The sequence below is a fragment of the Poromitra crassiceps genome (assembly GCF_964638095.1).
Source record: "Poromitra crassiceps genome assembly, chromosome: 30".
Lineage (NCBI taxonomy): Eukaryota > Metazoa > Chordata > Actinopteri > Beryciformes > Melamphaidae > Poromitra > Poromitra crassiceps.
In genome coordinates, this window is record NC_139652.1 from 1604077 (window position 1) to 1631775 (window position 27699).

The 27699-nt window shown below is 42.1% G+C and overlaps 1 protein-coding gene across 1 annotated transcript; it reads right to left on the bottom strand.

The window, feature by feature from the left end:
• On the bottom strand, positions 1 to 25469 carry tph2 (tryptophan hydroxylase 2 (tryptophan 5-monooxygenase)). The gene is made up of 10 exons (XM_083663312.1): positions 25364 to 25469; positions 21727 to 21910; positions 18858 to 18958; positions 17217 to 17284; positions 15596 to 15792; positions 14282 to 14417; positions 9636 to 9762; positions 9167 to 9262; positions 3539 to 3672; positions 1 to 2526 (listed from the first exon to the last, which is right to left on the bottom strand). Exons 1-10 carry the CDS (start codon positions 25364 to 25366, stop codon positions 2352 to 2354), a joined length of 1221 nt encoding a protein of 406 aa, XP_083519438.1. The 5' UTR covers positions 25367 to 25469; the 3' UTR covers positions 1 to 2351.
• Positions 25470 to 27699: the final 2230 nt, after the last annotated feature.

A 27699-nucleotide genomic window follows, 5' to 3' on the forward strand; every position in this document is an offset into this window, starting at 1 on the left:
CACGCTAAATAGTTTTTAATGCATGAAAATTTACACTTTCATATACTCTTTCATAGGTTTGCAGTGTACAGAAACTAAAATCACAATTTGTTACAAACCTTCAAACAAAAAACAAACAAACTTTCAAACATGTACAGCATACTATGTTTTGTGTAAATATAGTGGTGGTGAGACAAACTGTGTACTGCTGATGATTTGTTGCTTGGCTATTTGGAATAAAATAGATCATCCAGTGAATCAGATTTTGTGATGCGACACATGGGAATTGTCTTAATTTGGAGAAACACTGCACTAACAAGGGGCCCTTTTCACGGTGGCCATTTTGTGTCAAAAAGGCAGGGTAAACACAGGTGCAAGCAAAACTGTAAGGAGGGTTTCCAACTTCCACAATTGGAAGTTGGAAACCCTCATTAGTGTTTTGCTTGCACCTGTGTTTACCCTGCCTTTTTGACACAAAATGGCCACTGTGAAAAGGGCCAATAGAGCTCAACAGTCATGTGACGTTTCTTGCCCCAGAAGTGAATTCCCCATTAATTTTCTCCATAGACATTCTAAATCCTTAGAATTTTTTATAAACGAGTTTTAAGGCTTGAACCAAGCCAACCAGTCTTCCAAAGAATCGTGAGCGACCCTAAAATATTTCACTTTCAGCAAAAACAAAAAATTATAAATGCGAGAAAAAAGATCCCGCTTTTATTTTTTGTTTTTGCTGAAAGTGAAATGTTTTATGGTCACTCACGATTCTCTGGAAGACTGGTTGGCTTCCTTCAAGCCTTAAAACTCGTTATATAAGGATTTTTCAAAATGTCTATGGAGAAAATGAATGGGGAATTCACTTCTGGGGCAAGAGAAGACTGGTGTGAGATAGAGGAGACCAATCATCACCATGCTTTCATTTGTTTACGCTAACAATAATGTATTAATGCTTCAAATCTCCTAACCTCGGCTCCTAACATTTCCTTTTAATCATTTATGTGAAATTATTTGTAAGTTTTACTGATATTGGAAGTTACAGAGTGACCAATGTTCTCATCAATTTCTCATTTCAAAGACAAATGAGCTGAGCATGATGAAAGTTGTTCATTTCCATGTGAAAAATATATATATTTGTCACTTTCATGTGTTTTAATAATATTTAATTGTTCTGTGCATTTTTACAAATGTTTGTTGTTTGCATGTAAATTGAGCTCAGGTGAGCAAATGAAGACGGCTGCAATGACCACTGTTCTCAGATCTGCTGCTTAAGCAATGTGTGTTCATGTTGAAATCGCTGTAAGAGCTTGATGAAACGGGGGCGAACTTCACATGCCAACCCCTTAAAGGAAGACTTTGCCTATTTTCAACCCACTGTGTATCATTATGATGTTGGTAGTATAACCAGCTGTGTATCATTACGATGTTGGTAGTATAAGCAGCTGTGTATCATTACGATGTTGGTAGTATAACCAGCTGTGTATCATTACGATGTTGGTAGTATAACCAGCTGTGTATCATTACGATGTTGGTAGTATAAGCAGATGAGCAGTATTTACCTTCCCTTCATGTTTGAGAGCTCTGCATTTCATTCCAGGCACTTCCATCTCCAGATGACGTGTTTTGCATCATTTGGAGACAGTAGTGAGCAGATGTTCTGCTCTAAGGCGGCTGTCTCAACTACAGATTGTTGATTTTTATTTTTTCTATATACGCGCGTCCACAGAGAATCGCATCGAGAGCCTTAAGGGAGCTATATGCGTTTTTTTTGCCCACTAGATGTCACACTGGAGCTGTAACGGCAGACGTAAACACAGTCTATAAAACACATAGGCATGGCTTCCCAGGCTACCATGCACTCACAGCGCTCTCCTATTCATAGTAGTCCCATGATGTCACAAGCATTTTCAGTTCAGACAGAGGGACTGACATGTACGCACACCAACACGCACGGCACACGTGCTGAGGGGGGGGGGGGGTTCAGACAGAGGGACTGACATGTACGCACACCAACACGCACGGCACACGCACGATGCGTCAAAACGACCTAAAGACACTCCTCGGATTTCAAAACACAGAGGGGGAGCGGCCTCCTACACTGCCCAGCACAGCAGCACTCCACTCTCTCACCACATAGCAGCTACTGTTTGTTTGCTGACAACTATTATGGCCGGATATCGCAATTAGCTCCTTTAACGAATGTTAATGACCCATACCAGCTGGTGGGGGTGCATTTTCTGCAAGCAGACGAACAGAGATTTCTTGGCTCAGGAAACAGGGAGAGAAGGTAAGTTAGGTAACTAACTACTGTTCATCTGCATATATACTACCCACATTAGAATGAGTTGAAGAGCGGCAAAGCTTTCTGTTAAGCAGCTTCATATCCCCAGGTAAGTGTTCATCTTGCCCAGGGCGTCGCACACGGTGGTGAGGTCACTGCGGAGGTCCTGCACCACGTTCTCGATGCTCCTGGTGTCTTTGAGCAGGTCCATGCTCTGGGTGTAGGGGTTGTAATACACCGAGAATGGACGCTTGATGGTTTTGGCAAACTCCCTGTCAGGGCAAAAACAAAGGCGGAATCAGTGAGGAACGGTGACACAGCAAAGTCCAGAGCTGAGCAGACTGGTTTCCTCAAGATGAAGGGAGATGATGTGAGAGAAGACACACAAGAGATGCAGCTCTCTCCTCTATAGTAGCCTACTCTATTGCTGGGGAATGGATATATTTTATTTCAAAATTTCAAAATAGTCACTTAATGCCCGCAACTAAGTAAAGACTTCTTTGAAAGAATTAGCTGACAGGATCCTCTATGTTTCAACGATATTAAATAACAAACAAATACATAGATAATTAGAAATGCACTCGTACAGTCCAGTCTGCTATAGTGTCACATGGTCAGACCCTCCGTAGCGGGGTCTGAATCACAAGTCAGCATTTCCAGGTTTTGCCATAGGAATTCCTCTGGCAAGCTTCTGATTGGCTGGGCTGGTAATCAAGTCCATTTTGCATTGCTGCATCGTTCAAAATGTATCGTCCCACGAGTTGCGTCACGCAAATAAGGAGGTCCGTGGTTGGTCAATTCATATGTCTGTCACACAATCTGTTTTGGTCTCAGGGGGCGGTCCTTAACCACTTGTCAGGAGTTGTGCTTCAGACGACAGATACTTATCTACAGCTGGCTACTGTCTGCTTTGAGATGCAAATTGAATGAGTCAGATCGGACCTGCTCCAAAATGTAATGGGTTCTTCGGACGTGTTCTATAGGCCCCACCCAGAAATCATGAGAGATGACATCACACATCAGTAACCTGTTTTCTCATCAGTGTCTGGCGGAGTGGATGTGGCAAATAAGTCCAGACACAATACATCAGAATTACAATAATCACTTACGTCCACAGCATCCAATTAGTGGAAATGAGACGCTGTTGCAGACACACTTAAGTCATTCAGGCTGATAAAATCAAGGTATATTTTTATAGAGAAGTCTTTCCTGGTGCAGCGTTAGGAATGCTAAATGTTTCTACAACAGCTTCCTGTCACAGAGTGTGAACTTGTTTTTCTTTACCGCATCTTCTCCTTGGCCTCCTCGAAGCTCTCAGAGACAAAGTAGACTTCCTGGAAGGTGGTGATGAGACACTCCTGGTAGCAGGTCGTCCGCGGGTCGAACATCTTCACACAGGCCTTATCAGACAGGGCATGCTGCAGAGAGACAGGTCTTATCAGACAGGACATGCTGCAGAGAGACAGGTCTTATCAGACAGGACATGATGCAGAGAGACAGGTCTTATCAGACAGGGCATGATACAGAGAGACAGGTCTTATCAGACAGGACATGATACAGAGAGACAGGTCTTATCAGACAGGACATGATACAGAGAGACAGGTCTTATCAGACAGGACATGATGCAGAGAGACAGGTCTTATCAGACAGGTCTTATCAGACAGGACATGATGCAGAGAGACAGGTCTTATCAGACAGGACATGATGCAGAGAGACAAGTCTTATCAGACAGGACATGATGCAGAGAGACAGGTCTTATCAGACAGGACATGATGCAGAGAGACAGGTCTTATCAGACAGGACATGCTGCAGAGAGACAGGTCTTATCAGACAGGGCATGATGCAGAGAGACAGGTCTTATCAGACAGGACATGATGCAGAGAGACAGGTCTTATCAGACAGGACATGATGCAGAGAGACAGGTCTTATCAGACAGGACATGATGCAGAGAGACAGGTCTTATCAGACAGGACATGATGCAGAGAGACAAGTCTTATCAGACAGAGCTGCAGAGAGACAGGTCTTATCAGACAGGGCATGATGCAGAGAGACAGGTCTTATCAGACAGGACATGATGCAGAGAGACAGGTCTTATCAGACAGGACATGATGCAGAGAGACAGGTCTTATCAGACAGGGCATGATACAGAGAGACAGGTCTTATCAGACAGGACATGATGCAGAGAGACAGGTCTTATCAGACAGAGCTGCAGAGAGACAGGTCTTATCAGACAGGACATGATGCAGAGAGACAGGTCTTATCAGACAGGACTGCAGAGAGACAGGTCTTATCAGACAGGGCATGATGCAGAGAGACAGGTCTTATCAGACAGGACATGATGCAGAGAGACAGGTCTTATCAGACAGGACATGATGCAGAGAGACAGGTCTTATCAGACAGGACATGATGCAGAGAGACAGGTCTTATCAGACAGGACATGATGCAGAGAGACAGGTCTTATCAGACAGAGCTGCAGAGAGACAGGTCTTATCAGACAGGACATGATGCAGAGAGACAGGTCTTATCAGACAGGGCATGATGCAGAGAGACAGGTCTTATCAGACAGAGCTGCAGAGAGACAGGTCTTATCAGACAGGGCATGATGCAGAGAGACAGGTCTTATCAGACAGGACATGATGCAGAGAGACAGGTCTTATCAGACAGGACATGATGCAGAGAGACAGGTCTTATCAGACAGGACATGATGCAGAGAGACAGGTCTTATCAGACAGGACATGATGCAGAGAGACAGGTCTTATCAGACAGGGCATGATGCAGAGAGACAGGTCTTATCAGACAGGGCATGATGCAGAGAGACAGGTCTTATCAGACAGGGCTGCAGAGAGACAGGTCTTATCAGACAGGGCATGATGCAGAGAGACAGGTCTTATCAGACAGAGCTGCAGAGAGACAGGTCTTATCAGACAGGACATGATGCAGAGAGACAGGTCTTATCAGACAGGGCTGCAGAGAGACAGGTCTTATCAGACAGAGCTGCAGAGAGACAGGTCTTATCAGACAGGACATGATGCAGAGAGACAGGTCTTATCAGACAGGACATGATGCAGAGAGACAGGTCTTATCAGACAGGGCTGCAGAGAGACAGGTCTTATCAGACAGGACATGATGCAGAGAGACAGGTCTTATCAGACAGGGCTGCAGAGAGACAGGTCTTATCAGACAGGGCATGATGCAGAGAGACAGGTCTTATCAGACAGAGCTGCAGAGAGACAGGTCTTATCAGACAGGACATGATGCAGAGAGACAGGTCTTATCAGACAGGACATGATGCAGAGAGACAGGTCTTATCAGACAGGACATGATGCAGAGAGACAGGTCTTATCAGACAGGACATGCTGCAGAGAGACAGGTCTTATCAGACAGGACATGATGCAGAGAGACAAGTCTTATCAGACAGAGCTGCAGAGAGACAGGTCTTATCAGACAGGGCATGATGCAGAGAGACAGGTCTTATCAGACAGGACATGATGCAGAGAGACAGGTCTTATCAGACAGGACATGATCAGAGAGACAGGTCTTATCAGACAGAGCTGCAGAGAGACAGGTCTTATCAGACAGGGCATGCTGCAGAGAGACAAGTCTTATCAGACAGGACATGATGCAGAGAGACAGGTCATATCAGACAGAGCTGCAGAGAGACAGGTCTTATCAGACAGGACATGATGCAGAGAGACAGGTCTTATCAGACAGGACATGATGCAGAGAGACAAGTCTTATCAGACAGGACATGATGCAGAGAGACAGGTCTTATCAGACAGGGCTGCAGAGAGACAGGTCTTATCAGACAGAGCTGCAGAGAGACAGGTCTTATCAGACAGGACATGATGCAGAGAGACAGGTCTTATCAGACAGGACATGATGCAGAGAGACAGGTCTTATCAGACAGGACATGATGCAGAGAGACAGGTCTTATCAGACAGGACATGATGCAGAGAGACAGGTCTTATCAGACAGGACATGATGCAGAGAGACAGGTCTTATCAGACAGGACATGATGCAGAGAGACAGGTCTTATCAGACAGGACATGATGCAGAGAGACAGGTCTTATCAGACAGGACATGATGCAGAGAGACAGGTCTTATCAGACAGGACATGATGCAGAGAGACAGGTCTTATCAGACAGGACATGATGCAGAGAGACAGGTCTTATCAGACAGGGCTGCAGAGAGACAGGTCTTATCAGACAGAGCTGCAGAGAGACAGGTCTTATCAGACAGGACATGATGCAGAGAGACAGGTCTTATCAGACAGGACATGATGCAGAGAGACAGGTCTTATCAGACAGAGCTGCAGAGAGACAGGTCTTATCAGACAGGGCATGATGCAGAGAGACAGGTCTTATCAGACAGGACATGCTGCAGAGAGACAGGTCTTATCAGACAGGACATGATGCAGAGAGACAGGTCTTATGAGACAGGGCATGCTGCAGAGAGACAGGTCTTATCAGACAGGACATGATGCAGAGAGACAGGTCTTATCAGACAGGACATGCTGCAGAGAGACAGGTCTTATCAGACAGGACATGATGCAGAGAGACAGGTCTTATCAGACAGGACATGATGCAGAGAGACAGGTCTTATCAGACAGGACATGATGCAGAGAGACAGGTCTTATCAGACAGGACATGATGCAGAGAGACAGGTCTTATCAGACAGGACATGATGCAGAGAGACAGGTCATATCAGACAGGGCTGCAGAGAGACAGGTCTTATCAGACAGGGCATGATGCAGAGAGACAGGTCATATCAGACAGGGCATGATGCAGAGAGACAGGTCATATCAGACAGGACATGATGCAGAGAGACAGGTCTTATCAGACAGGACATGATGCAGAGAGACAGGTCTTATCAGACAGGACATGATGCAGAGAGACAGGTCTTATCAGACAGGACATGATGCAGAGAGACAGGTCTTATCAGACAGGACATGCTGCAGAGAGACAGGTCTTATCAGACAGGACATGATGCAGAGAGACAGGTCTTATCAGACAGGGCATGATGCAGAGAGACAGGTCTTATCAGACAGGGCTGCAGAGAGACAGGTCTTATCAGACAGAGCTGCAGAGAGACAGGTCTTATCAGACAGGACATGATGCAGAGAGACAGGTCTTATCAGACAGGACATGATGCAGAGAGACAGGTCTTATCAGACAGGGCTGCAGAGAGACAGGTCTTATCAGACAGGGCATGATGCAGAGAGACAGGTCTTATCAGACAGGACATGCTGCAGAGAGACAGGTCTTATCAGACAGGGCTGCAGAGAGACAGTTCTTATCAGACAGTGATGCAGAGAGACAGGTCTTATCAGACAGGGCATGCTGCAGAGAGACAGGTCTTATCAGACAGGGCATGCTGCAGAGAGACAGGTCTTATCAGACAGGGCTGCAGAGAGACAGGTCTTATCAGACAGGGCATGATGCAGAGAGACAGGTCTTATCAGACAGGGCTGCAGAGAGACAGGTCTTATCAGACAGGGCATGATGCAGAGAGACAGGTCTTATCAGACAGGACATGATGCAGAGAGACAGGTCTTATCAGACAGGACATGATGCAGAGAGACAGGTCTTATCAGACAGGACATGATGCAGAGAGACAGGTCTTATCAGACAGAGCTGCAGAGAGACAGGTCTTATCAGACAGGACATGATGCAGAGAGACAGGTCTTATCAGACAGGGCATGATGCAGAGAGACAGGTCTTATCAGACAGGGCATGATGCAGAGAGACAGGTCTTATCAGACAGGGCATGATGCAGAGAGACAGGTCTTATCAGACAGGACATGATGCAGAGAGACAGGTCTTATCAGACAGGACATGATGCAGAGAGACAGGTCTTATCAGACAGGACATGCTGCAGAGAGACAGGTCTTATCAGACAGGGCATGCTGCAGAGAGACAGGTCTTATCAGACAGGGCTGCAGAGAGACAGGTCTTATCAGACAGGGCTGCAGAGAGACAGGTCTTATCAGACAGGACATGCTGCAGAGAGACAGGTCTTATCAGACAGGACATGGTGCAGAGAGACAGGTCATATCAGACAGGACTGCAGAGAGACAGGTCTTATCAGACAGGGCTGCAGAGAGACAGGTCTTATCAGACAGGGCTGCAGAGAGACAGGTCTTATCAGACAGGGCTGCAGAGAGACAGGTCTTATCAGACAGAGCTGCAGAGAGACAGGTCTTATCAGACAGGGCTGCAGAGAGACAGGTCTTATCAGACAGGACATGATACAGAGAGACAGGTCTTATCAGACAGGACATGATGCAGAGAGACAGGTCTTATCAGACAGGGCATGATACAGAGAGACAGGTCTTATCAGACAGGGCTGCAGAGAGACAGGTCTTATCAGACAGGACATGATACAGAGAGACAGGTCTTATCAGACAGGACATGATACAGAGAGACAGGTCTTATCAGACAGGACATGCTGCAGAGAGACAGGTCTTATCAGACAGGACATGCTGCAGAGAGACAGGTCTTATCAGACAGGACATGCTGCAGAGAGACAGGTCTTATCAGACAGGACATGCTGCAGAGAGACAGGTCTTATCAGACAGGGCATGATGCAGAGAGACAGGTCTTATCAGACAGGACATGCTGCAGAGAGACAGGTCTTATCAGACAGGACATGATGCAGAGAGACAGGTCTTATCAGACAGGACATGATGCAGAGAGACAGGTCTTATCAGACATGGCACTGTGATAGACAGTAATGCAGTGTGTGTGTGTGTGTGTGTGTGTGTGTGTGTGTGTGTGTGTGTGTGTGTGTGTGTGTGTGTGTGTGTGTGTGTGTGTGTGTGTGTGTGTGTGTGTGTGTGTGTGTGTGTGTGTGTGTGTGTGTGTGTGTGTGTGTGTGTGTGTGTGTGTGTGTGTGTGTGTGTGCGTTGTTTACCCTCAGTTCTCCAATAGAAGACAGTAAACCGGCCCCATAAGCTCTTAGCTGACCCTCTTGTTTGCACAGCCCGAACTCAATAGTGAAGAAATAGCACTGTTCAAAATACACAACATACATATTATATGATATATGATATATGATATTATACACTGGGTATAGTATAGAATTATATGATATATAATATTATACACTGGGTATAGTATAGTCAGTGTTGTAGTACTCAAGTCCAATCTTTTTTTTTTCTTTTAATTAACACTGAGTCAGTACATCAAAGGGCGTGTTTCAGCAACCTAGTGGTAATTAAAAGGAAAAAAGGGGGATTTTGAGTGCTAGAAACTAGCAAAGATAACGCTTGCCCTTTGCGCTGGGTGTAAGATATGGCCCTGTGACTTTGCGCTGGGTGTAAGATATGGCCCTGTGACTTTTGTGGAAATTCATGTTGATAGGTGTTTATTTTCAGACTCACTGTTGCCAGTTTCTGCACGTCCTCGTCCGACGCTCCCAGAGAGGCCAGGCCGATCTCCTGGGAGAACTGGGCGAATTTTGGATCGGCGAGAAGTGGCACGTGGCCCAGCAGCTCGTGACACGTGTCGCTGTGCCGCAAATATAGAGATAATCAGAAACAAGCAGAAAAAACACACAACTGTTTCAACTGAAGGTTTGATCTTTACCCACTGTTTCCAGCTGTTTCTACACTAGAAAACAAATATAAAGATAATCAGAGATAAGTAGAAAAAACATAACTTTTTTAAGCAAAGTTTTATTGAGTAAGGAAAAATACAAATAAAACATGTACATAAAACCTATACAACAACATACACAACCAGATTCAGTCAGAACCCCCCTCCCCACAGGACCCACCCCCCACCGACCCACAAAACCAACAATGAAATTAGCTCACAGTATATATCAATATAGTATGTGCCCTTCAATTATTAACCCAGGCAGGATCAATAAGTGGACAGTCTCCACCACACAAAAAGAAGGAAAGACAAACGCAACCTAGCTATCATGGAGATGTACATGGACCCCACGCACGGCTTCAACAAATTCATTCCACATGGTAAGATTTTCTTTTTCTTTTTTTAAATTATCTTTTTTTTTCAGTTTTCAGACAAACATCAACAACAATTCACATTATACAATCTTTTCTTTTCCTTTTTTATTTTTTATAACAAAATTAAAAGAATAAGCACAGTCACTGCAAAATAAGATTGAACCCAAAGGACTACACACAAAAAAGACACACAAAAATTAAATAAAAAGATGGACACGTGCAGCAGCGATTCAGTGGATCATTGAGCCAGTCTGACCGTATCGGCGGTGTCATTTTGTTCAACCATCTCTTCGTGATAGTCTTTTTGCTGGCGACTAGCATTAATTTAAACATGTACATATCTTCAATGCCATTGATCATTTCGGGCACCCTTCCCAAATACAAAACCTCAAAACTGTGATGAATCTCAATCTTTAGCACCTTCTCCATACTCTTTCTTATTTCCCCCCAAAAAAAACTTATCACAGGACAACTCAAAAATATATGGTAATTGTCCGCTCTTTCTTCTCCACACCCCCTCCAACAACATGTTTGACCTCCCCTTGATTTAATTGGCGTTAAAAAGTACCTAACTAGGTTTTTCCATTGGAACTCCCTCCATGACAGAGAGTTTGTGGTCTTCCACTGTCTTTCAGTTATCATTTCCCATTCCTCCCTTTCCAGATTGAATTTCCCCTCCCCTTCCCATTTTTCTTTTAGATACAAAGTATTTCCCCCCCTCAGCACTTGAATACCCCTATATAGTTTTGATATGTTTTTAGAACCCTGATCAGCGTTATACGCTGAGAGAAAGACCTTCAGCACCCCCTCCCCAATCCCCGACCTCTTCAGCTCTTCTTTACCAAATAGTCTATCTGTATGGCTTCTCAACTGCAAAAATCTGAATAGATCTTGATTTCCTAGACCATGCTTATCCTTCAGAACCTGAAAGCTTTTGAATTAATATTTAACCCTTGCTCCTTCCAGGCCCTGAAGGATGTATCGAGACTGTTTGGATGAAAGTCTGGGTCGTATGCCAACCAACTGATCATCGAATATGGTTTGGTAAGCTTTTCTAATTTAGCACCATACATACGGGCCACTGCCACTCCATGACAGCCAGGTCCACAGCTGAAGAATCCCATTGTTCAACAGGCAAAACAGAACTGTTTCAATTTAAGGTTTGATCTTTATCCACTGTTTCAAGACTATAAAACCAATACAAAGATCATCAGAAATGGGCGTCAGGGTAGTGTAGCATAGCGTTCTAAATTACACATTTCGACAGGATCAGCTAATGGTGAGGACCTCAGTATTTTTTTGTTTAAAACTAGTCAAAGAAATATGTGGAACTTGCAGGTTGTTCCAGGACCAAGGGCCAAAATAAGAGAGACTTCTTTTTCCAGCCTCAGTCCTCACACCTGGCAACTCAAAACCAAGCCAAGTGCTGGATCTGAGGCTGTAGGAGTTGTGTACCTCCGTAAACTTGGAGCAGATGTAGCGGGGTAACTTGCCTAAGATGGCGCTTTATACATTAAAATGTGCCAATGCTGCATCCTTCACAAAGCAAGTAAGAGCCAACCGATCAGAGAATATGAAATACAATGGCGAGCTATGAGCTGAGTTAGTTAGTTTGGCCAGGGCAGTGGGGCAAGCAAATCTATAAACACTAATCCAGTGGTTCCCAACCTTTCTTGTGTGCCCCTTGAGCTGTTTTGCTTTGTCAATAGCGCCCCCTCACTCATGCCTGTTGATGATACTCCCTAAATGTGTGTCTATAACTTTTAGTGTCATATGCAGACGTAGCCTACAAGTAAATCCATACTAAATAGATTTGTCACTGAACTGCCGGTGTTTGGGCTTGACCTCCTTTTTCCTTTTCTAACCAGGCTCTCCTAAACCTGAATCTTGAGCAACAACAGCAACTGGATGTTTTTGAGCCATTTATCAGTCATGTAACAGCTGGCACGTGGCATTTTAACAAAGGGTTTATGAAATGACTTTTGAAATGATATTTATTTTGGAAATAAATTGTAATCCCAAATCTTTCCAAGTACCCCCTGCAAGATGCTCAAGTACCCGTAGGGCTACACATACCCCCCCTGGTTGGTAATCACTGGTTTAGATGACCTCGGCCTCCGCTGGTTTTCAAACTACCTGTCTGGGAGAAAGAAAGCTGTTGTGGCTAACGGTACTAAATCCAGCTCTCTTGTAACCATGTTGGAACCAATGTTCAGACTGATGGTTATCAATTATCAATCTGCCTTTGATGCTTTTCAACAGTCTCTTTTCGATCACAAGCTTGTTTTAAATTCTGACAAGACCAAATCAATGGGGGTTTTCATGGTCCCCTAATGTCGATAACAGTTTTTGTATTCACACACTCCGCGGTGAGCAAATTTAAATTGTTAGTTCTTATAAATATCTTGGCATTTGGCTGGACATTAAACTGACTTTTCAGGCCCATGTGGAAAACCTCACTAAGAAACTGAGGAGAAAAATAGGTCTTCTGTACAGGAACAAGTCTTGCTTCTCATTCTGCACTAGAAAATACATTGTACAGTCGCTAATAATGTCTGTTTTCGATTACAACGATGTCGTATACATGCATGCCTCACCTACCATCTTGAAACTGCTTGATGCAACGTATCATAGTGCCCTGTGTTTTATAACAGGTGATAGATTTCTCACACACACCTGTATTTTATATTGAAAAGGTGGGCTGTGTTTTATAACAGGTGATAGATTTCTCACACACACCTGTATTTTATATTGAAAAGGTGGGCTGTGTTTTATAACAGGTGATAGATTTCTCACACACACCTGTATTTTATATTGAAAAGGTGCCCTGTGTTTTATAACAGGTGATAGATTTCTCACACACACCTGTATTTTATATTGAAAAGGTGCCCTGTGTTTTATAACAGGTGATATATTTCTCACACACACCTGTATTTTATATTGAAAAGGTGCCCTGTGTTTTATAACAGGTGATATATTTCTCACACACACCTGTATTTTATATTGAAAAGGTGCCCTGTGTTTTATAACAGGTGATAGATTTCTCACACACACCTGTATTTTATATTGAAAAGGTGCCCTGTGTTTTATAACAGGTGATAGATTTCTCACACACAGCTGTATTTTATATTGAAAAGGTGGGCTGTGTTTTATAACAGGTGAAAAGGTGCCCTGTGTTTTATAACAGGTGATATATTTCTCACACACACCTGTATTTTATATTGAAAAGGTGCCCTGTGTTTTATAACAGGTGATAGATTTCTCACACACAGCTGTATTTTATATTGAAAAGGTGGGCTGTGTTTTATAACAGGTGATAGATTTCTCACACACACCTGTATTTTATATTGAAAAGGTGCCCTGTGTTTTATAACAGGTGATAGATTTCTCACACACACCTGTATTTTATATTGAAAAGGTGCCCTGTGTTTTATAACAGGTGATAGATTTCTCACACACACCTGTATTTTATATTGAAAAGGTGCCCTGTGTTTTATAACAGGTGATAGATTTCTCACACACACCTGTATTTTATATTGAAAAGGTGCCCTGTGTTTTATAACAGGTGATATATTTCTCACACACACCTGTATTTTATATTGAAAAGGTGCCCTGTGTTTTATAACAGGTGATAGATTTCTCACACACACAGCTGTATTTTATATTGAAAAGGTGCCCTGTGTTTTATAACAGGTGATAGATTTCTCACACACACCTGTATTTTATATTGAAAAGGTGGGCTGGCCCTCTCTGATGGCTCGAAGAGAGCAACACTGACTTTGATTCATTTATAAAGCCCTAACTGGCAAGCTTCCTTCATATCTGTCCTCCCTTTTCAGTTTCAATGATAGGCTCAATGGCAGCACAGATAATGTTGAAAAAAATTGAAATAGTTGAAATAAGTGATGCTAGATGGATTAGATGTCTGCCAAAACGAGAAATGGAGACTAACGATTCAGAGAACGTCTTAAGAAATGTAGTTTGAGGTGACAGTTATACTGAATGGAGGCTGGATGTATCAAAGCTCAGTCAGAGTGGAGGCTGAGCAGACTTACGGTTCGGGGGTGTACAGAGGGTCGGTGCTGTGGCGGACATATTGGGTGCAGTTAAACACTCTGTAGGCCAGACCAGCTAGGAAATCCCTGGGAGACAAATATCCTGCCACCGGTCGCACGGTGAAGCCAGACCTCTCTGAAAGCAACAGGACAAGTACATTAATGAAACACATATGGGTCTATCTTTCTATGTACAGTGTACTGTATCATCATGTTCTTCGTTTCACCATTTTCCACATTTTAGAATCATATATGAAAGACATCAAAAGTATGAAACAACTAATGGAATTATGCAGTGACGAAAAACTTGATAAACAAATGTAATCTATTTGATAGATTATTTAAAATCGTCGCCCTTAGACTTGATGGTAAGGCAAAGGCTTTGGAAAGAAATTGGTACCTAGGATCAACCTCACTGTTTATCTAAGACAGTGGTTCTCAAATGGGGGTCCATGGCACTTTGCCAGGGGGTACGCGAAACGTTTTCAGGAAAATAAAAATAAAAACTTTTTTGTTGTTGCAAAAGCTTCATAGTTCAACGAAAATATTTTATGCTTTAAATTTAAAATGGTTCATGGATTACATTCTAATCTCAAACCTATCAATTTAAAAGTCAAGCACGTTACCGTGGAAACAATTAAGCGTAGCCCAAAATCACAAATCAGAATAAGGGGGTCCCCGGTATATTTACTATCTTGTAAGGCGTCCTTGGCTGAAAAACATTTGAGAACCTCTGATCTAAGAAACACATTTCAAACACTTAAGTAGAAGCCTTTAGATCTTGAGAGAAGAATGAGAATGAACAATATACATATATATATATAGATATATATATATAGCACATTCAATCAGGTGTGTCCAAACTTTGGCAGTGTACAGTCCCAGCTTATGAGATTTTGTGAAATGAGCACAATTTCTTAAAATGCAAATAACATCCTGTGTGCATGAAAAGTGAGAGAAATTTGCTTTTAGGATTAGATCAGGTTCAAGATTAGGTGGAGGAGAGACACAACTAGAAACAGGAAGAAGTAGTGAAGAAAAGTAGAGACGTCCTTATGTCTAAAGGAGCTCATTATGAATCAAATCTACTGTATTAGAAAACTGAGAATCTCAGGGTATCTCAGTCTGAGATACCCTTTTATTTCTGAGATTGAACCCTTCTGTGAGGGGGGGGGTCAACTCTTCCCTCTGTACTGGATTGAGAAAGCCTTGGACTTTATGTAGGCCTTTTTTCCTCAGTGAAGGTTGATCTAGTAATTGAAGAATATGATTGTACTGGAGATCAGCTAAAAGTGTTGAGTGTGGTAGGAGGACCTTTGAGGAACACGGAGACGTCCTCCAGCTGTGGGATGTTGTCTTCTCGGTAGCCGCAGTGCTTGGTGAGCAGAGGCAGGTTCTTCAGGTACTCGCGGCAGGCATGGGTGGGGTAGAGCTGGGTCAGCTCCCTGAACACCACGCCCCAGGTCAGCACCTCCTCTGGGGTGTACTCGATACAAGGGATGGGTTGCCCGCTGGGGTGGAGCAAAGGGATGGGGCGATGTTATCTTAAAGGCAGGGGCGGGGTTATCTTAAAGGCAGGGGTGGGTAGTGACACATTACGCACCTTTTTCACCTGAGCCATTTTGTGTCGAAAAGGCAGGAAGTAGCACAGGTGCAAGCAAACAATGAATTTTCACTTTTACTTGAGTGCTTTTTTATGGGATATACTTTTACTTGAGTATAGATTTTCAGTACTCTACCCACCACTGCTTCAAGAGTAACTAAACCTCAAATGTGTCAAGCCTGGCATCTAATGGTAAATGTGTTCAATCTCATAATGGCCAGACCAAATAATTAATAAACTTCAAAAACTGAAGAAGGACTACCGAATAATGTCCTCCCACTTTGGTTCCGCTTAAAGTGGGGTGAACGCGGGCTGGTTCGCCAGAAAGCACCAAGGTTCTGAGACTCCAGAACGGAACCAGAGCCAGAACCAGAACCGTATCTGTCTGAAAGTGGTAACAGTGTGCAATGGGCTTTGTCTCTCGTTTGGTGGGTGTGTCAGAGATGTTACCATTACCCAATCAGCAGCAATGTGTATAAATCATAATATAAATCCTGCCATGTTAAAAGGCAGTGCGCACAGTGGATGCAACAGACAGGTGCAACACTTGCATGACACAACGCACCACAGTTTCCACTGAAATAAATGCTTTGCTGCATGTTGTCGGGGCTGAACTCAGCCCTGTTGTATCCTATAGGTATACATTAGGAGGTGACATCACAGGGCAGGGCACCGAAGGTCAGCTAATAGCATATGACGATTTCAGTAACATGTATTATAGTTATTCTTCTCTAAAGGTTTTTAAGCATCAATATAAACTGTCCCACTTTGGCATAATTACTTTATTTCTATCTCACACCAATGATATCGTTGCTGTTACTGCTTCTTAAAATTAAGATAACAAATTACTTGGGTCATTGTATAGAATATAATTCAATTATTTGATTGATCATTGCACTTTCTTTTTCTCTTGTTTGTCCATTTGCAACAAGAAATACAGACATACAATTACCACTACAGCATATAATGTCAGGAATGTACAAATACAATTTAGTTGTTGCAATATATTGAGACAAAGATTATAGGCTTTATAAATTAATGTACAAAATAAAATTAATTGATAGATTGGAAAATTCAATTGCTGATGTGAAAACTTTTTCACTAGCCTCGAGTCAAATGCTTCACTGATCTTTTATGTGCACTTAAAGTTTCATGACGTGAAACCTGATTATTTAAAAAATACATGGCATGTCAATGTGAACGTCAAGCTGCTTTTCCTAATAATTTCACTTAGAGATACAAGGTTTTCATCCATCAGCAGTGAAAATCAATGTTATTCAATCAATGAAGGGATAGATAGATAGATAGATAGATAGATAGATAGATGCTTACAATTTGTAATTCATAGCCACCTCCACAAAGTATTGCCTCCGCTGGCGGTAAACGTTATCTTTAAAACCCTGTGGAGGAGAGTCAAGTGATGCATTTGAGCAGTGAAGCCACCTCCACAGCTGAACAGACAGAGAGAAGACAAACTGCATCAACAGACAGAGAGAAGACAAACTTTTACATTAATCATTTATTTTTCCTTTTCTCTCTTTTACTAATTGTACTATTACTGATATTGTATATTTCCTATGTAATGTATGTATGTGTTTTCTGTCACTTTGCTTTCAACCTGCCAAGGGACTCCAGATGGAAACTAGCCTTCGAGCTATAATCTGGCATATTTACATGTACTGACTGTACTGTTCATTAATATGCACTGTCCCTTTCTCAAATAAATAAATAAATAAATAAATAAATAAACAAAATTTCCAAGCTCCACCCACACTGTTTGATTGACAGGTGATCTGTGGGAAGAAGGCTCAAAAAAAGGTCTGGCTGTCCCAGAGACTATTTCCATGCCGAAATACTCTGGGTTCCCAGATTGCCTTGAACTTTGACCCCCACAATGTAACCACTTCATCCTTGAGTCCAAGCGGACATTTGAGGCAAATTTGATGAAATTCCATCAAGGCGTTCCTGAGATATCGCGTTAACGAGCTTGGAAATGGCGTTCGTGAGGTCACAGTCACGTTGAAATTGACCTTTGACCACCAAAATCTAATCAGTTCATCCTTGAGTCCAAGTGGACGTTTGAGGCAAATTTGATTAGATTCCATCAAGGTGTTCCTGAGATATTGCGTTAACAAGCATGAAACAAGCGGTCATGAGGTCACAGTGACCTTGAACTTTGACCACCCAAATCTAACCAGATCATCCTTGAGTCCAACTGGATGATTGGGGCAAATTTGAAGAAATTCCGTCAAGGCGTTCCTGAGATATCGCATTAACGAGCTTGGAAATGGCGTTTGTGAGGTCACAGTGACCTTGAACTTTGACCTTGGCTTTGACCATAAAAATCTAATCAGTCCATCCTTGAGTCCAAGTCGACGTTTGAGGCAAATTTTAAATTCCGTCAAGGCGTTCCTCAGATATTGCGTTAACGTACCGGACAACTCGAGACCATAATGCCTCCGGCCTGTATTGCCGGCGGAACCATAAAAAGAAAAGAGAAGCAACTTATTGTCCCCCTGACCCTGTTACACCTTAGAGAAGCACCAGTACACAACCGTTATTGAGGTAGATTCATATTGTACAACAAAACTCATACAGCAGAGTTCATAATATACAACAGAGTTCACATTAAGTAAGTCAATTCACATTATACAACAAATGATGACAGCAATGAGGCCATAAATCACCGATGACATCACGGACAGTGTTGAGGATAAATTACTAATGGCATCACACAGTCATACTCAAGCAATTGTGATATCATCAGCGATGACGCCACCAGTGATGACATCATCATCAGTGATGCCACCAGAGCAATTGTGAGTGACCGGGCGGTGACTGACCATTGCTCTTTTGCTATTACCTAGCTGCTAGCACACATGATCAATCTAGAGTCACGGCAATATTGCCAGGTTCATTCATCATGCTAAATGCCTCAAATGTCAACTGTAAACGAGAGTTGCAGTAACTTACCGGATGGTCTGCGTCCAGCTCTGATCCATACATCAGCACTCTGTGGGAACACTGGTCTAACTCTGAGATCTTCATAGGGAACCATGGAACATCCTCTCCATCTGAGATTCACACAGGGCAAGATGGGAGACATTTGGGAACACAAATGAGCAGGCTCACTAAAATGTCATCCACAGTGTCACACAAGTCAGCTTCAGTCAGCTTCAGTCAGCTTCAGTCAGTTTGTACATACAGGAGCGTGAGTGACCCCACTGACCTTGCATTCTTTGCCCAACTTTCCAGAGCTATTAAGAGGAACAGCATGGATCGTCTTGAGAAAGAACTCGACCAATCAACATCATCATTGGTAAGTAGCAAAATAGGGCTAGGCTTTAAAAAAATGTGAACTATCCATTTAACCAAGTGGTTTTATTATAACCAAGTTGTTTTTAGTTGCTTAATGATAACTGAAGTTGTTTTATTATAACCAAGTTGTTTTATTATAGCCAATTTGTTTTATTATAGCCAATTTGTTTTATTATAACCAAGTTGTTTTATTATAACCAAGTTGTTTTATTATAACCAAGTTGTTTTATTATAACCAAGTTATTTTATTATAGCTAAGTTGTTTTATTATAACCAAGTTGTTTTATTATAGCCAATTTGTTTTATTATAGCCAATTTGTTTTATTATAACCAAGTTGTTTTATTATAACCAAGTTGTTTTATTATAACCAAGTTGTTTTATTATAACCAAGTTATTTTATTATAGCTAAGTTGTTTTATTATAACCAAGTTGTTTTATTATAACCAAGTTGTTTTATTATAACCAAGTTATTTTATTATAGCTAAGTTGTTTTATTATAACCAAATTGTTTTATTATAGCCAATTTGTTTTATTATAACCAAATTGTTTTATTATAGCCAATTTGTTTTATTATAACCACGTTGTTTTATTATAACCAAGTTGTTTTATTATAACCAAGTTGTTTTATTATAACCAAGTTGTTTTTAGTTGCTTAATGATAACTGAAGTTGTTTTATTTTCTGGGCTGACAGTGTGCAGAGTTTACATCCATCAGAGATCAGAGGTCAGACTGCTTCTAGATAACAGAAAGAACACAAGTCCTCCAATAACAGTCTTTACATCAGCTGTGTGCAGAAGGCCACCTGAGCACACAAGCTGTTTGGTCTTTATGATAAATGGTCTCTACAGCAACAGATGACCAGCTGGCACTAGACAGGTGTAGCCTACTGTACCTAATAAAGTGGCCGGTCAGTGTATATGCTGGGACTGGTAGAAAACAAATGCAATATATGGTAAAAGTCATATTCACATATGAAGTGTAAAGGCTTAATTATTTGTGTTATATTGAATCAATGTGAATTTAAAGTGAAACACTTTAGACATTATTTGCACACAGCCAGTTCTCCCCTGGACATCCATGATGCCAGATGAGGTTTTAACCCATTTTGACATTTTATCACTGAGGCAACAATGTAGTTTAGTTTTGACTAGTTATTCCAAGACGTCATTTTCGTTATGTAATCTTTACATGTCATAATTCAGATTAAATATATCTACAATTCAATTCTAACTGGTCAAGTGTTCATTCTTGAGGGACGGCTTTAGCTCAGGAGGTAGAGCGGGTCGGCCAATGACGCAAGGGTTGGCGGTTCGATCCCCGCTCCCTCCCAGCTGCTGTCGTTGTGTCCTTGGGCAAGACACTTAACCCTCATTGCTCCCAATGGTGTGTAGGCACCCTGCGTGGCAGCCTGCAGCCATCTGTGTATGAATGGGTGAATGTAGACTATCTACTGATTGTAAAGCGCTTTGGATAAAAGCGCTATATAAATGCAGGCCATTTACCATTTTAGGCCATTTATACCACAAGTGAAAATGTTAATTGCAGATATCTTGATGTCTAGGGGAGAGTGGGGTAAGTTGTCTCAGTGGATTTATTTCTGAAACGACTGTAAATATTTTAGAGTCAAGAGTCCAATTACTTTAAGAGGTTACCCTATGTTGATTACAACAGTCTTAGTCAAAACACAAAAAGCAATTAAAGTAAATAATAGAAATCATAGTGTTTTTCTTCTATTTTTCCCCCTGTATAAAAAAAATCTAAGTAATTAGACATTGTGACACATTTAACCAAGGGTCTGCTATGACCTAATACATTTGAATGGTTTAGTGAAGCTATGTGCTCCCCTACGTATCCATATTATTACAAGTAAAAAGTATCATTCTTTATATCAACCATTGAATTGTTACTACAGTAGTAAAAATGTCAATCAACCTTTATTTAGCTCTCGGAAGACTCACATTGTTAATTTTTGATATGATTATGTGAATTTTCACCAGTAAAAATGCTAATTCTAGAACAGAATTCTGACTTGTTTATGGATGAGCTGTTATCATGGCAGGCCCGGTTCTACGGGGGTGCAAAAGCATGCATTGCACCCTTATTTTAATTGTCTGCATGCTCAGTTGAAAAGTTTTTTTTTTTTTCTTTTTTAATAAATGCTACAGCTGCACACTTACTGTTTAAACTTGAATTATAGTTGTTGTTTTTCTTTGTTCTTTGATGTGATTTTATGGCTTTTTGGCACCTATATGTAACCTTTTAAGGTTGAGATAATTGTATTATCATTATATGGTCCAAATATTTCAGTAAAGCACTTGAAACACTTGAAATATTCTTGCTTGGGTGGTATCATTCTACTTGAAATGATGGTCAAATGTCAAATTTTTCGGGCGGCCGGCCTTCCGCCGGCCGCCTTCGGCCGGGCATCTGCACCCCTTCCTATCTAGGATGCACCCCTAGCCATCTTGTTCTGGAACCGGCCCTGTATCATGGACTTGTTTGTAGGTCTGTCTGGTGCCTACCTGCCTCTGTTGACCAGACGTGTGCGGGCGTGTTGAAGGAGATGATGTTGACGTGATCTTTGAGATGCTGCAGCAGCTCATTGAACTCCTTCTTGCTGCAGCTGCAGTCGGCGTAGATCTCCACCTCGCTGGAGATGCGCTTCGACTTCCGAGACTCGATGTGGTTCAGGTTGACTCGCTTCTCCTGAGGGGGGAGGAGAGGAGAGAGTTTTATTGATCAAATGCACAGTATAACACAGGGTCATTCTGAATAACAGTAGCAACAAGCAAGCATAAGAAACATTTAATATTTAATGTTAAAAAGCACAGAAATTCACTTTGTGTTGTTAATAATGCTCGATATGCCGTACAGCGTATCGACGCAAGTTACACTTCTTACTTCTATAGCTAGCCTATCCTTTGGTTATTTTCTTATGGACGTCTGCTAAGGTATAGAATGCCTAGCTCACTTGTAACTCGCGGGGTAGAGAGATTCGCCCAACTGCTAACCACCTCCTATCCTTAAGTCCGACCTGCTGTATTTCCCCCCTTCAGAAGCAGTGGCCTAAGCCCCCTTGGGGAGATCACTCAAGTTAACGGTGGCTCTCTCTAGCACTGGACTGATGTTGTGGGTGTTGGAATTAATTCTAACTATGTGTTAATCTGCACTGGTTAAGGTCGTGTTAAAAGTTTTTCCCTTGAGATGACAATTCTTGCTTAATCCTGACGATGTTTTAATACACCTTCCCTGTCAAGTAGTCGTTTTAAGCTTGTCATTTCAAAGGCCTCCAGAGTAACCTTAAAAGACGTGACACGTCAGGCTAAACCAAATGTTCCTAGTATTTTTACATCACGAGAAGAGGCTACTACCTAAAAGATGGACATCCGCTCAAAGTAAAGAGATTAGATCAGATATTGGCGCAAATAAATTGCTTTTTAATTAGAGCATATAGCGTAGCACAGCACAAATACAATCTCAATACAATTATCAAACATTCACATGGCATACATTTAAACACAACATAATAACACAAATCATCTTTCTTAACTTTAAATTGAATAAACCCTTTTCATTCAAGCACAAATACTCCTGGTGTGGTGACCCACTCTAATATTAATTAATTCTCTTGAAATCATGACCCTAGTAAGTATTTTTTGATTATTTACTGTAATTTATCATGGCTTTTGCATGGCTACAGTACACTTTAATCAGTTACTGTAACTTTTAGTATAAGTTGATTGTGGCTGCATGTGGCCTTCTGCACCCATTCTAATAATAGCTCAGTCAGGCCACTGTTAACCTGTTGCTTCATGCAGTGAAAAGAGGAAGTGTTTTCTCTCCCCTATTCAAGTCTAAAACTCCCTGTTCAAAGTAACGCTTCCACAAGATCTTATTGTCCCAGACTTTAAATGATCAAGCTGAGATAAAATTAAATAACTAAACTGTATTTCCCTTAAATATAGCCTGCTTCCTATACGTTCTGTTCCGTTATGATCCCCTCTTAGTGTGAAATGAGTGTCAAACACCAGCCTGTGGAGCGGTCCTCAAACCGTCGGTTTCTTACTCTTCTAAAAATAGATCTACCGTAATTTCCCTAAACGGGTTCAAAACGCAGATATATGCTACTGTACACTTCAGCGTGATAAACCACTTTCCATTTGTTCCCAGACTAAAATGCTGCCTTATCCAATTCCCAGCTAGGTGAGTTCCAGTACAAGTGTTCCCAGAATAAAATGCTGCCTTGTAGAACTTCCTATGGAATGTTAATAAACATGCTATATAACCCATCATGCATGTATTTACTTCAAATGAGAAACCCAATCAGCTCTGAGTGCCAACTGTCCAGTTCAGGTGTATCTTTAATGAAATAATTTATTTCCGCCATATGGGGAATAATCATTTGTATTTCCCGAGGGTTCGAACTCGCCTCCCATGTGAAGTGTTCTATATTATGTAAAACACTACATAACTTATCCTCAGTCTCCCAGGTCCTGGACAGATCGTCAATGGTAATATTACTATTAGGGCCGGTCTGCGCCTTCTAATACACGGGGCACCGGCCATCGTCAATCTCTCACCATGAGCCCCCCAAACTTATTGAATATCATTGCTTCTTCATACTAGACTAACATTTCCATTCAGACTGAACCAGCATATATTTCACATTTGAATTACATAACACTTCGTATTCATCAGATCCCTACGGCCCACTAAAATGCATACCTCAGAATATATCTTACTCCACGCATTGCATTTCAAACCACTCTCCAAACGTTGAATCATTACAGTTGGTCGATTGGTTACTGTCATCTCATTCAGTTGCTTCACTGGGGCTTCCTGTCATTACATTACGTCATTTGGCAATAGCTATCAGCTAGTGAAGAACGGGGAAGATCGCTTCACTGGTGGTTCTCTATTAATACTCCATAACTATCAACGGGTATTTTTGTCCAGGACTGGAAACGATCCTGCTATGTGAATTTCAGTATCACTGTTCCCAGACTAAAATGCTGCCTTGTCACATTCTTAGTCAGAACAGACATCGCATGTCCCTTTGAAAATATCAATGCTCCATTCTATAACAAGGAGTGTGGGTATGAAACAGAATTATTTCTAACCTTTTAACCAATACAATCTATTCTCCTATAATTGTGTATTATTTAAATGCCTTTAATTTAAAAGAGGAAATTTATTTAAATGGTTTTAGCATAACAGACAAATCATGTCACTTTGAAAATAATAATGCTCCATTCTATACCAAGGTGTGTAGGTATGAAATAGGTTTATTTCTAAATTTTTAACCAATACAATCTATTCCTTTATAAATGTATATTATAAAAATGCCTTTACTTTAAAAGAGGAAATTTATTTAAACCCTTTTCCATGGATGACAGTGCATGACACATTAAAAGTGCAGTGCGCCGGTATGAAACGGAACTATTTCAAAACCTTTTACAACTACAATCTATTCCTCTATAAATGTATATTACATAAATGCACTTGTTTTAAAAGAGGAAATTCATTTAACCCATTTTTCATGAATGACAATACATGACACATCAAAAGTGCCGGTGCGCAAGTAAGAAACAGACTTATTTCAAAACTCTCACAAATGAGAAATACTCTTCTATGATTACAGATCCTTTATCCACATTTTCTCTGAATAGAATAATTTACCCTAGGTCTTAACTTATAGAAAAACCCACTCCTATAAATGCCGATTATGATTCTAATTATATATCCAATAATAAACTACCTCATCTTAGGCAATTTACTATACAATATTTATTACAAATTGTAGTTTCCTATTTTAAATTGGCTTCTTCCCCTTATATCATATATTTCCTGTTTCAAGACAAAACGGCTTCGCTAACCATTTTAAGCCATGAACATCCCCGCTAACCGGTCTTAAACCAAATCACCCCACAATACTATTTCATTATCCCAGTGCGCTCACCACCGCTTACACACATCAAACTTCCTCTCAGCCGCTAACCAACAGGCAGATAATATCATTTAACAGTTAAAAACCCACTTCCTTTCCTGCGGCGGAGAGAAGAAATCAACCCGAAACCCATCTAAACGTAATCTGTGTTAACGACAGATGATCTCCTTATACGGTTTACATCCTACACCTGTGTTGAAAAGGTTTCCTACCATTCAGAGTAAAACTGTGTCTCGGTCAGGGATTGCTCTCGCTCCGTGGCTGTCTTAGGCTGGCTGGCTGGTCCGTGGGTTGGTTTGTGGTTCAATCGGAAATAGCATCTGCACGCATAGGGACGTAAAGACCCCGACTGAAGATTTCCCCTGTCTCTTATAATAGATTTTCGCTGAATCATTTCCCTTATCCATTATCTTACCTCCCCAATACTTCCTATTTCCCCCAACTTGCTTCCGAACAGGACACAGAACTTACTTAATATCCACCTTGCAACATTTGTACCTCCCCAGGGACATTTCCACACATCTATTGACAAACACCGTGGCATGCATGGCAAGTGCCGGATGAATGCCGGATGAATGCCGGATGCGTGCAGGATACGTGCTGAACGCGTGCACATTGCCACACACAGCATGGCTTATCTCAAGCATGCACCTGTTCTACTTCCTCTTTTACCCCTCTTATATAAAACACATTGATGACTTTGCATTACCTTGTGTCTGAATGTGCCTTCTAAATACTCAGTCATGTTATCACAACTCACCACAGATATAATTGATTACTGATTATTGATCATTGACCCCTCACATAGCCTACCATCTTATCCACTTATTACCACTTGTACTCTATTAAACACATAAACAAAACCTGATCATAAACCTTATAATTATACTGAATTACAACATCATAATGCAATACCCTCTAACTTCTCCTTTTCTTCATGCCATTCGGCTACTGCTCTTGAGCAACACCAAGCTATGGTGTCCCAGATAACATCACTCCTCCGCTGAATGTGCACGTTGGCTTGTAGGATATATGACCCAAAGTCACTGTGGGGTTCGAGGGGATGTGGGCGCACCGTACCCATTTATTTTCACAGTGTCAATCGACTAATTGATTAATGGACTAATCATTGCAGCTGTAACAAAGTGGTGATTGATATAATATGTAGTACATGTAATAATATGTAATAATATGTAAGTAGAATAGAGATTCATAAAATAAAGGAGAGGAGCAGAGCAGAGAGCAAAGGAAAGGAGAGGAGAGTAGCAGAGCAGAGGAAAGGAGATAAGGAATGTAAAGACACCATGTCAAAACTAGAAGTGCACTTGGAGCATGCACTGCAGACCTCTGCGAAGGCCAATATGCCAGTCTGTAAATTTTGTGAGTCAGATCAGAACCCTAACCCTGACCCACTCACTCCCCCTACCCACCCTTCGAAGCCCGACTCTCTACGACCTTCCTATCCCTAGTACGGTCCAGAGCCGTGTAGATAAAAGAGTCCCGACATCTCCATTCACTCCAATGGACCAGTTTTTTTACTCTTAAGAGTTCCAGGAAGAAAGGTCCTGGATTAAACAGCACTGTCGTGTTGCAGCAAAATAGACAGTTTGTGTTGTACTCTGAAAGGGTTTTTCCCCCCTTGAATCAAATTGTACATTATCAGCTTTATTTTAGCACGCAAAAGTAGCGCGAGACCCATTCCTGGCTGTTCATTGGCTGAGTCTCGCATTTTGGTCCTCCGCTGACGCCACTCTCTCTCTAGAGGACACTAGTACGGTCTATTTTCCCTAGACCCGCCCCGTTACCTCACCACGGCCCCTCCCACCACCCAGATATACCTAGCCACTCCCCCTACCCCCCCTCGAACCCAGACTCTCTACGACCTTCCTATTCCTATGACAAACAAACGGACAAACGGCACTGAAAACACGAGCTCCTTGGCAGAGGTAAGAAGACAGGTGGGGTACGGTGGCGCAGTCGGTAGCGCTGTCGCCTCACAGTTAGAAGGTCCTGAGTTCGATTCTCGCCTGGGACACTGTGAGCGCTGTGGTTGTGTTCCCCCCCATATCTTCAGTGCCTACTGCCCAGGTGGGGTATCTCGTCGTAAGGGCCTTTCTCTCTGTGTGGAGTTTGCATGTTCTCCCCGTACCCCCCAGGAGGTTCCTCCGTATATAACCCCCCCCCACTAAAAACATGCAGAAGATCAGATCGTCATCGTCATCCGACCAGTGACGACTACATCCGAAGTTGGTCCCCGGGCGCTGTACGAGAAAGCGACCACTGCTCCTGGCCTGCCCCCCGGAGGAAAGGACATGCCTGGATGGGTTAAATGCAGAGAACACTTTTCACCGGCCACCGTCAGCATGAGTGTGTTGTGGCCGCATGCATGTGTTGATGTGTTCGTGTGACAATAAAAGACGGGCTTGTCCGTTACGAGAGAGGTGAACAGAGAGGAGTGTGACCCACCTGGAAGAAGCGCAGGGCTCTGACCAGGTAAGAAGACAGGTGAAGGGAGAGGAGTGTGACCCACCTGGAAGAGGCGCAGGGC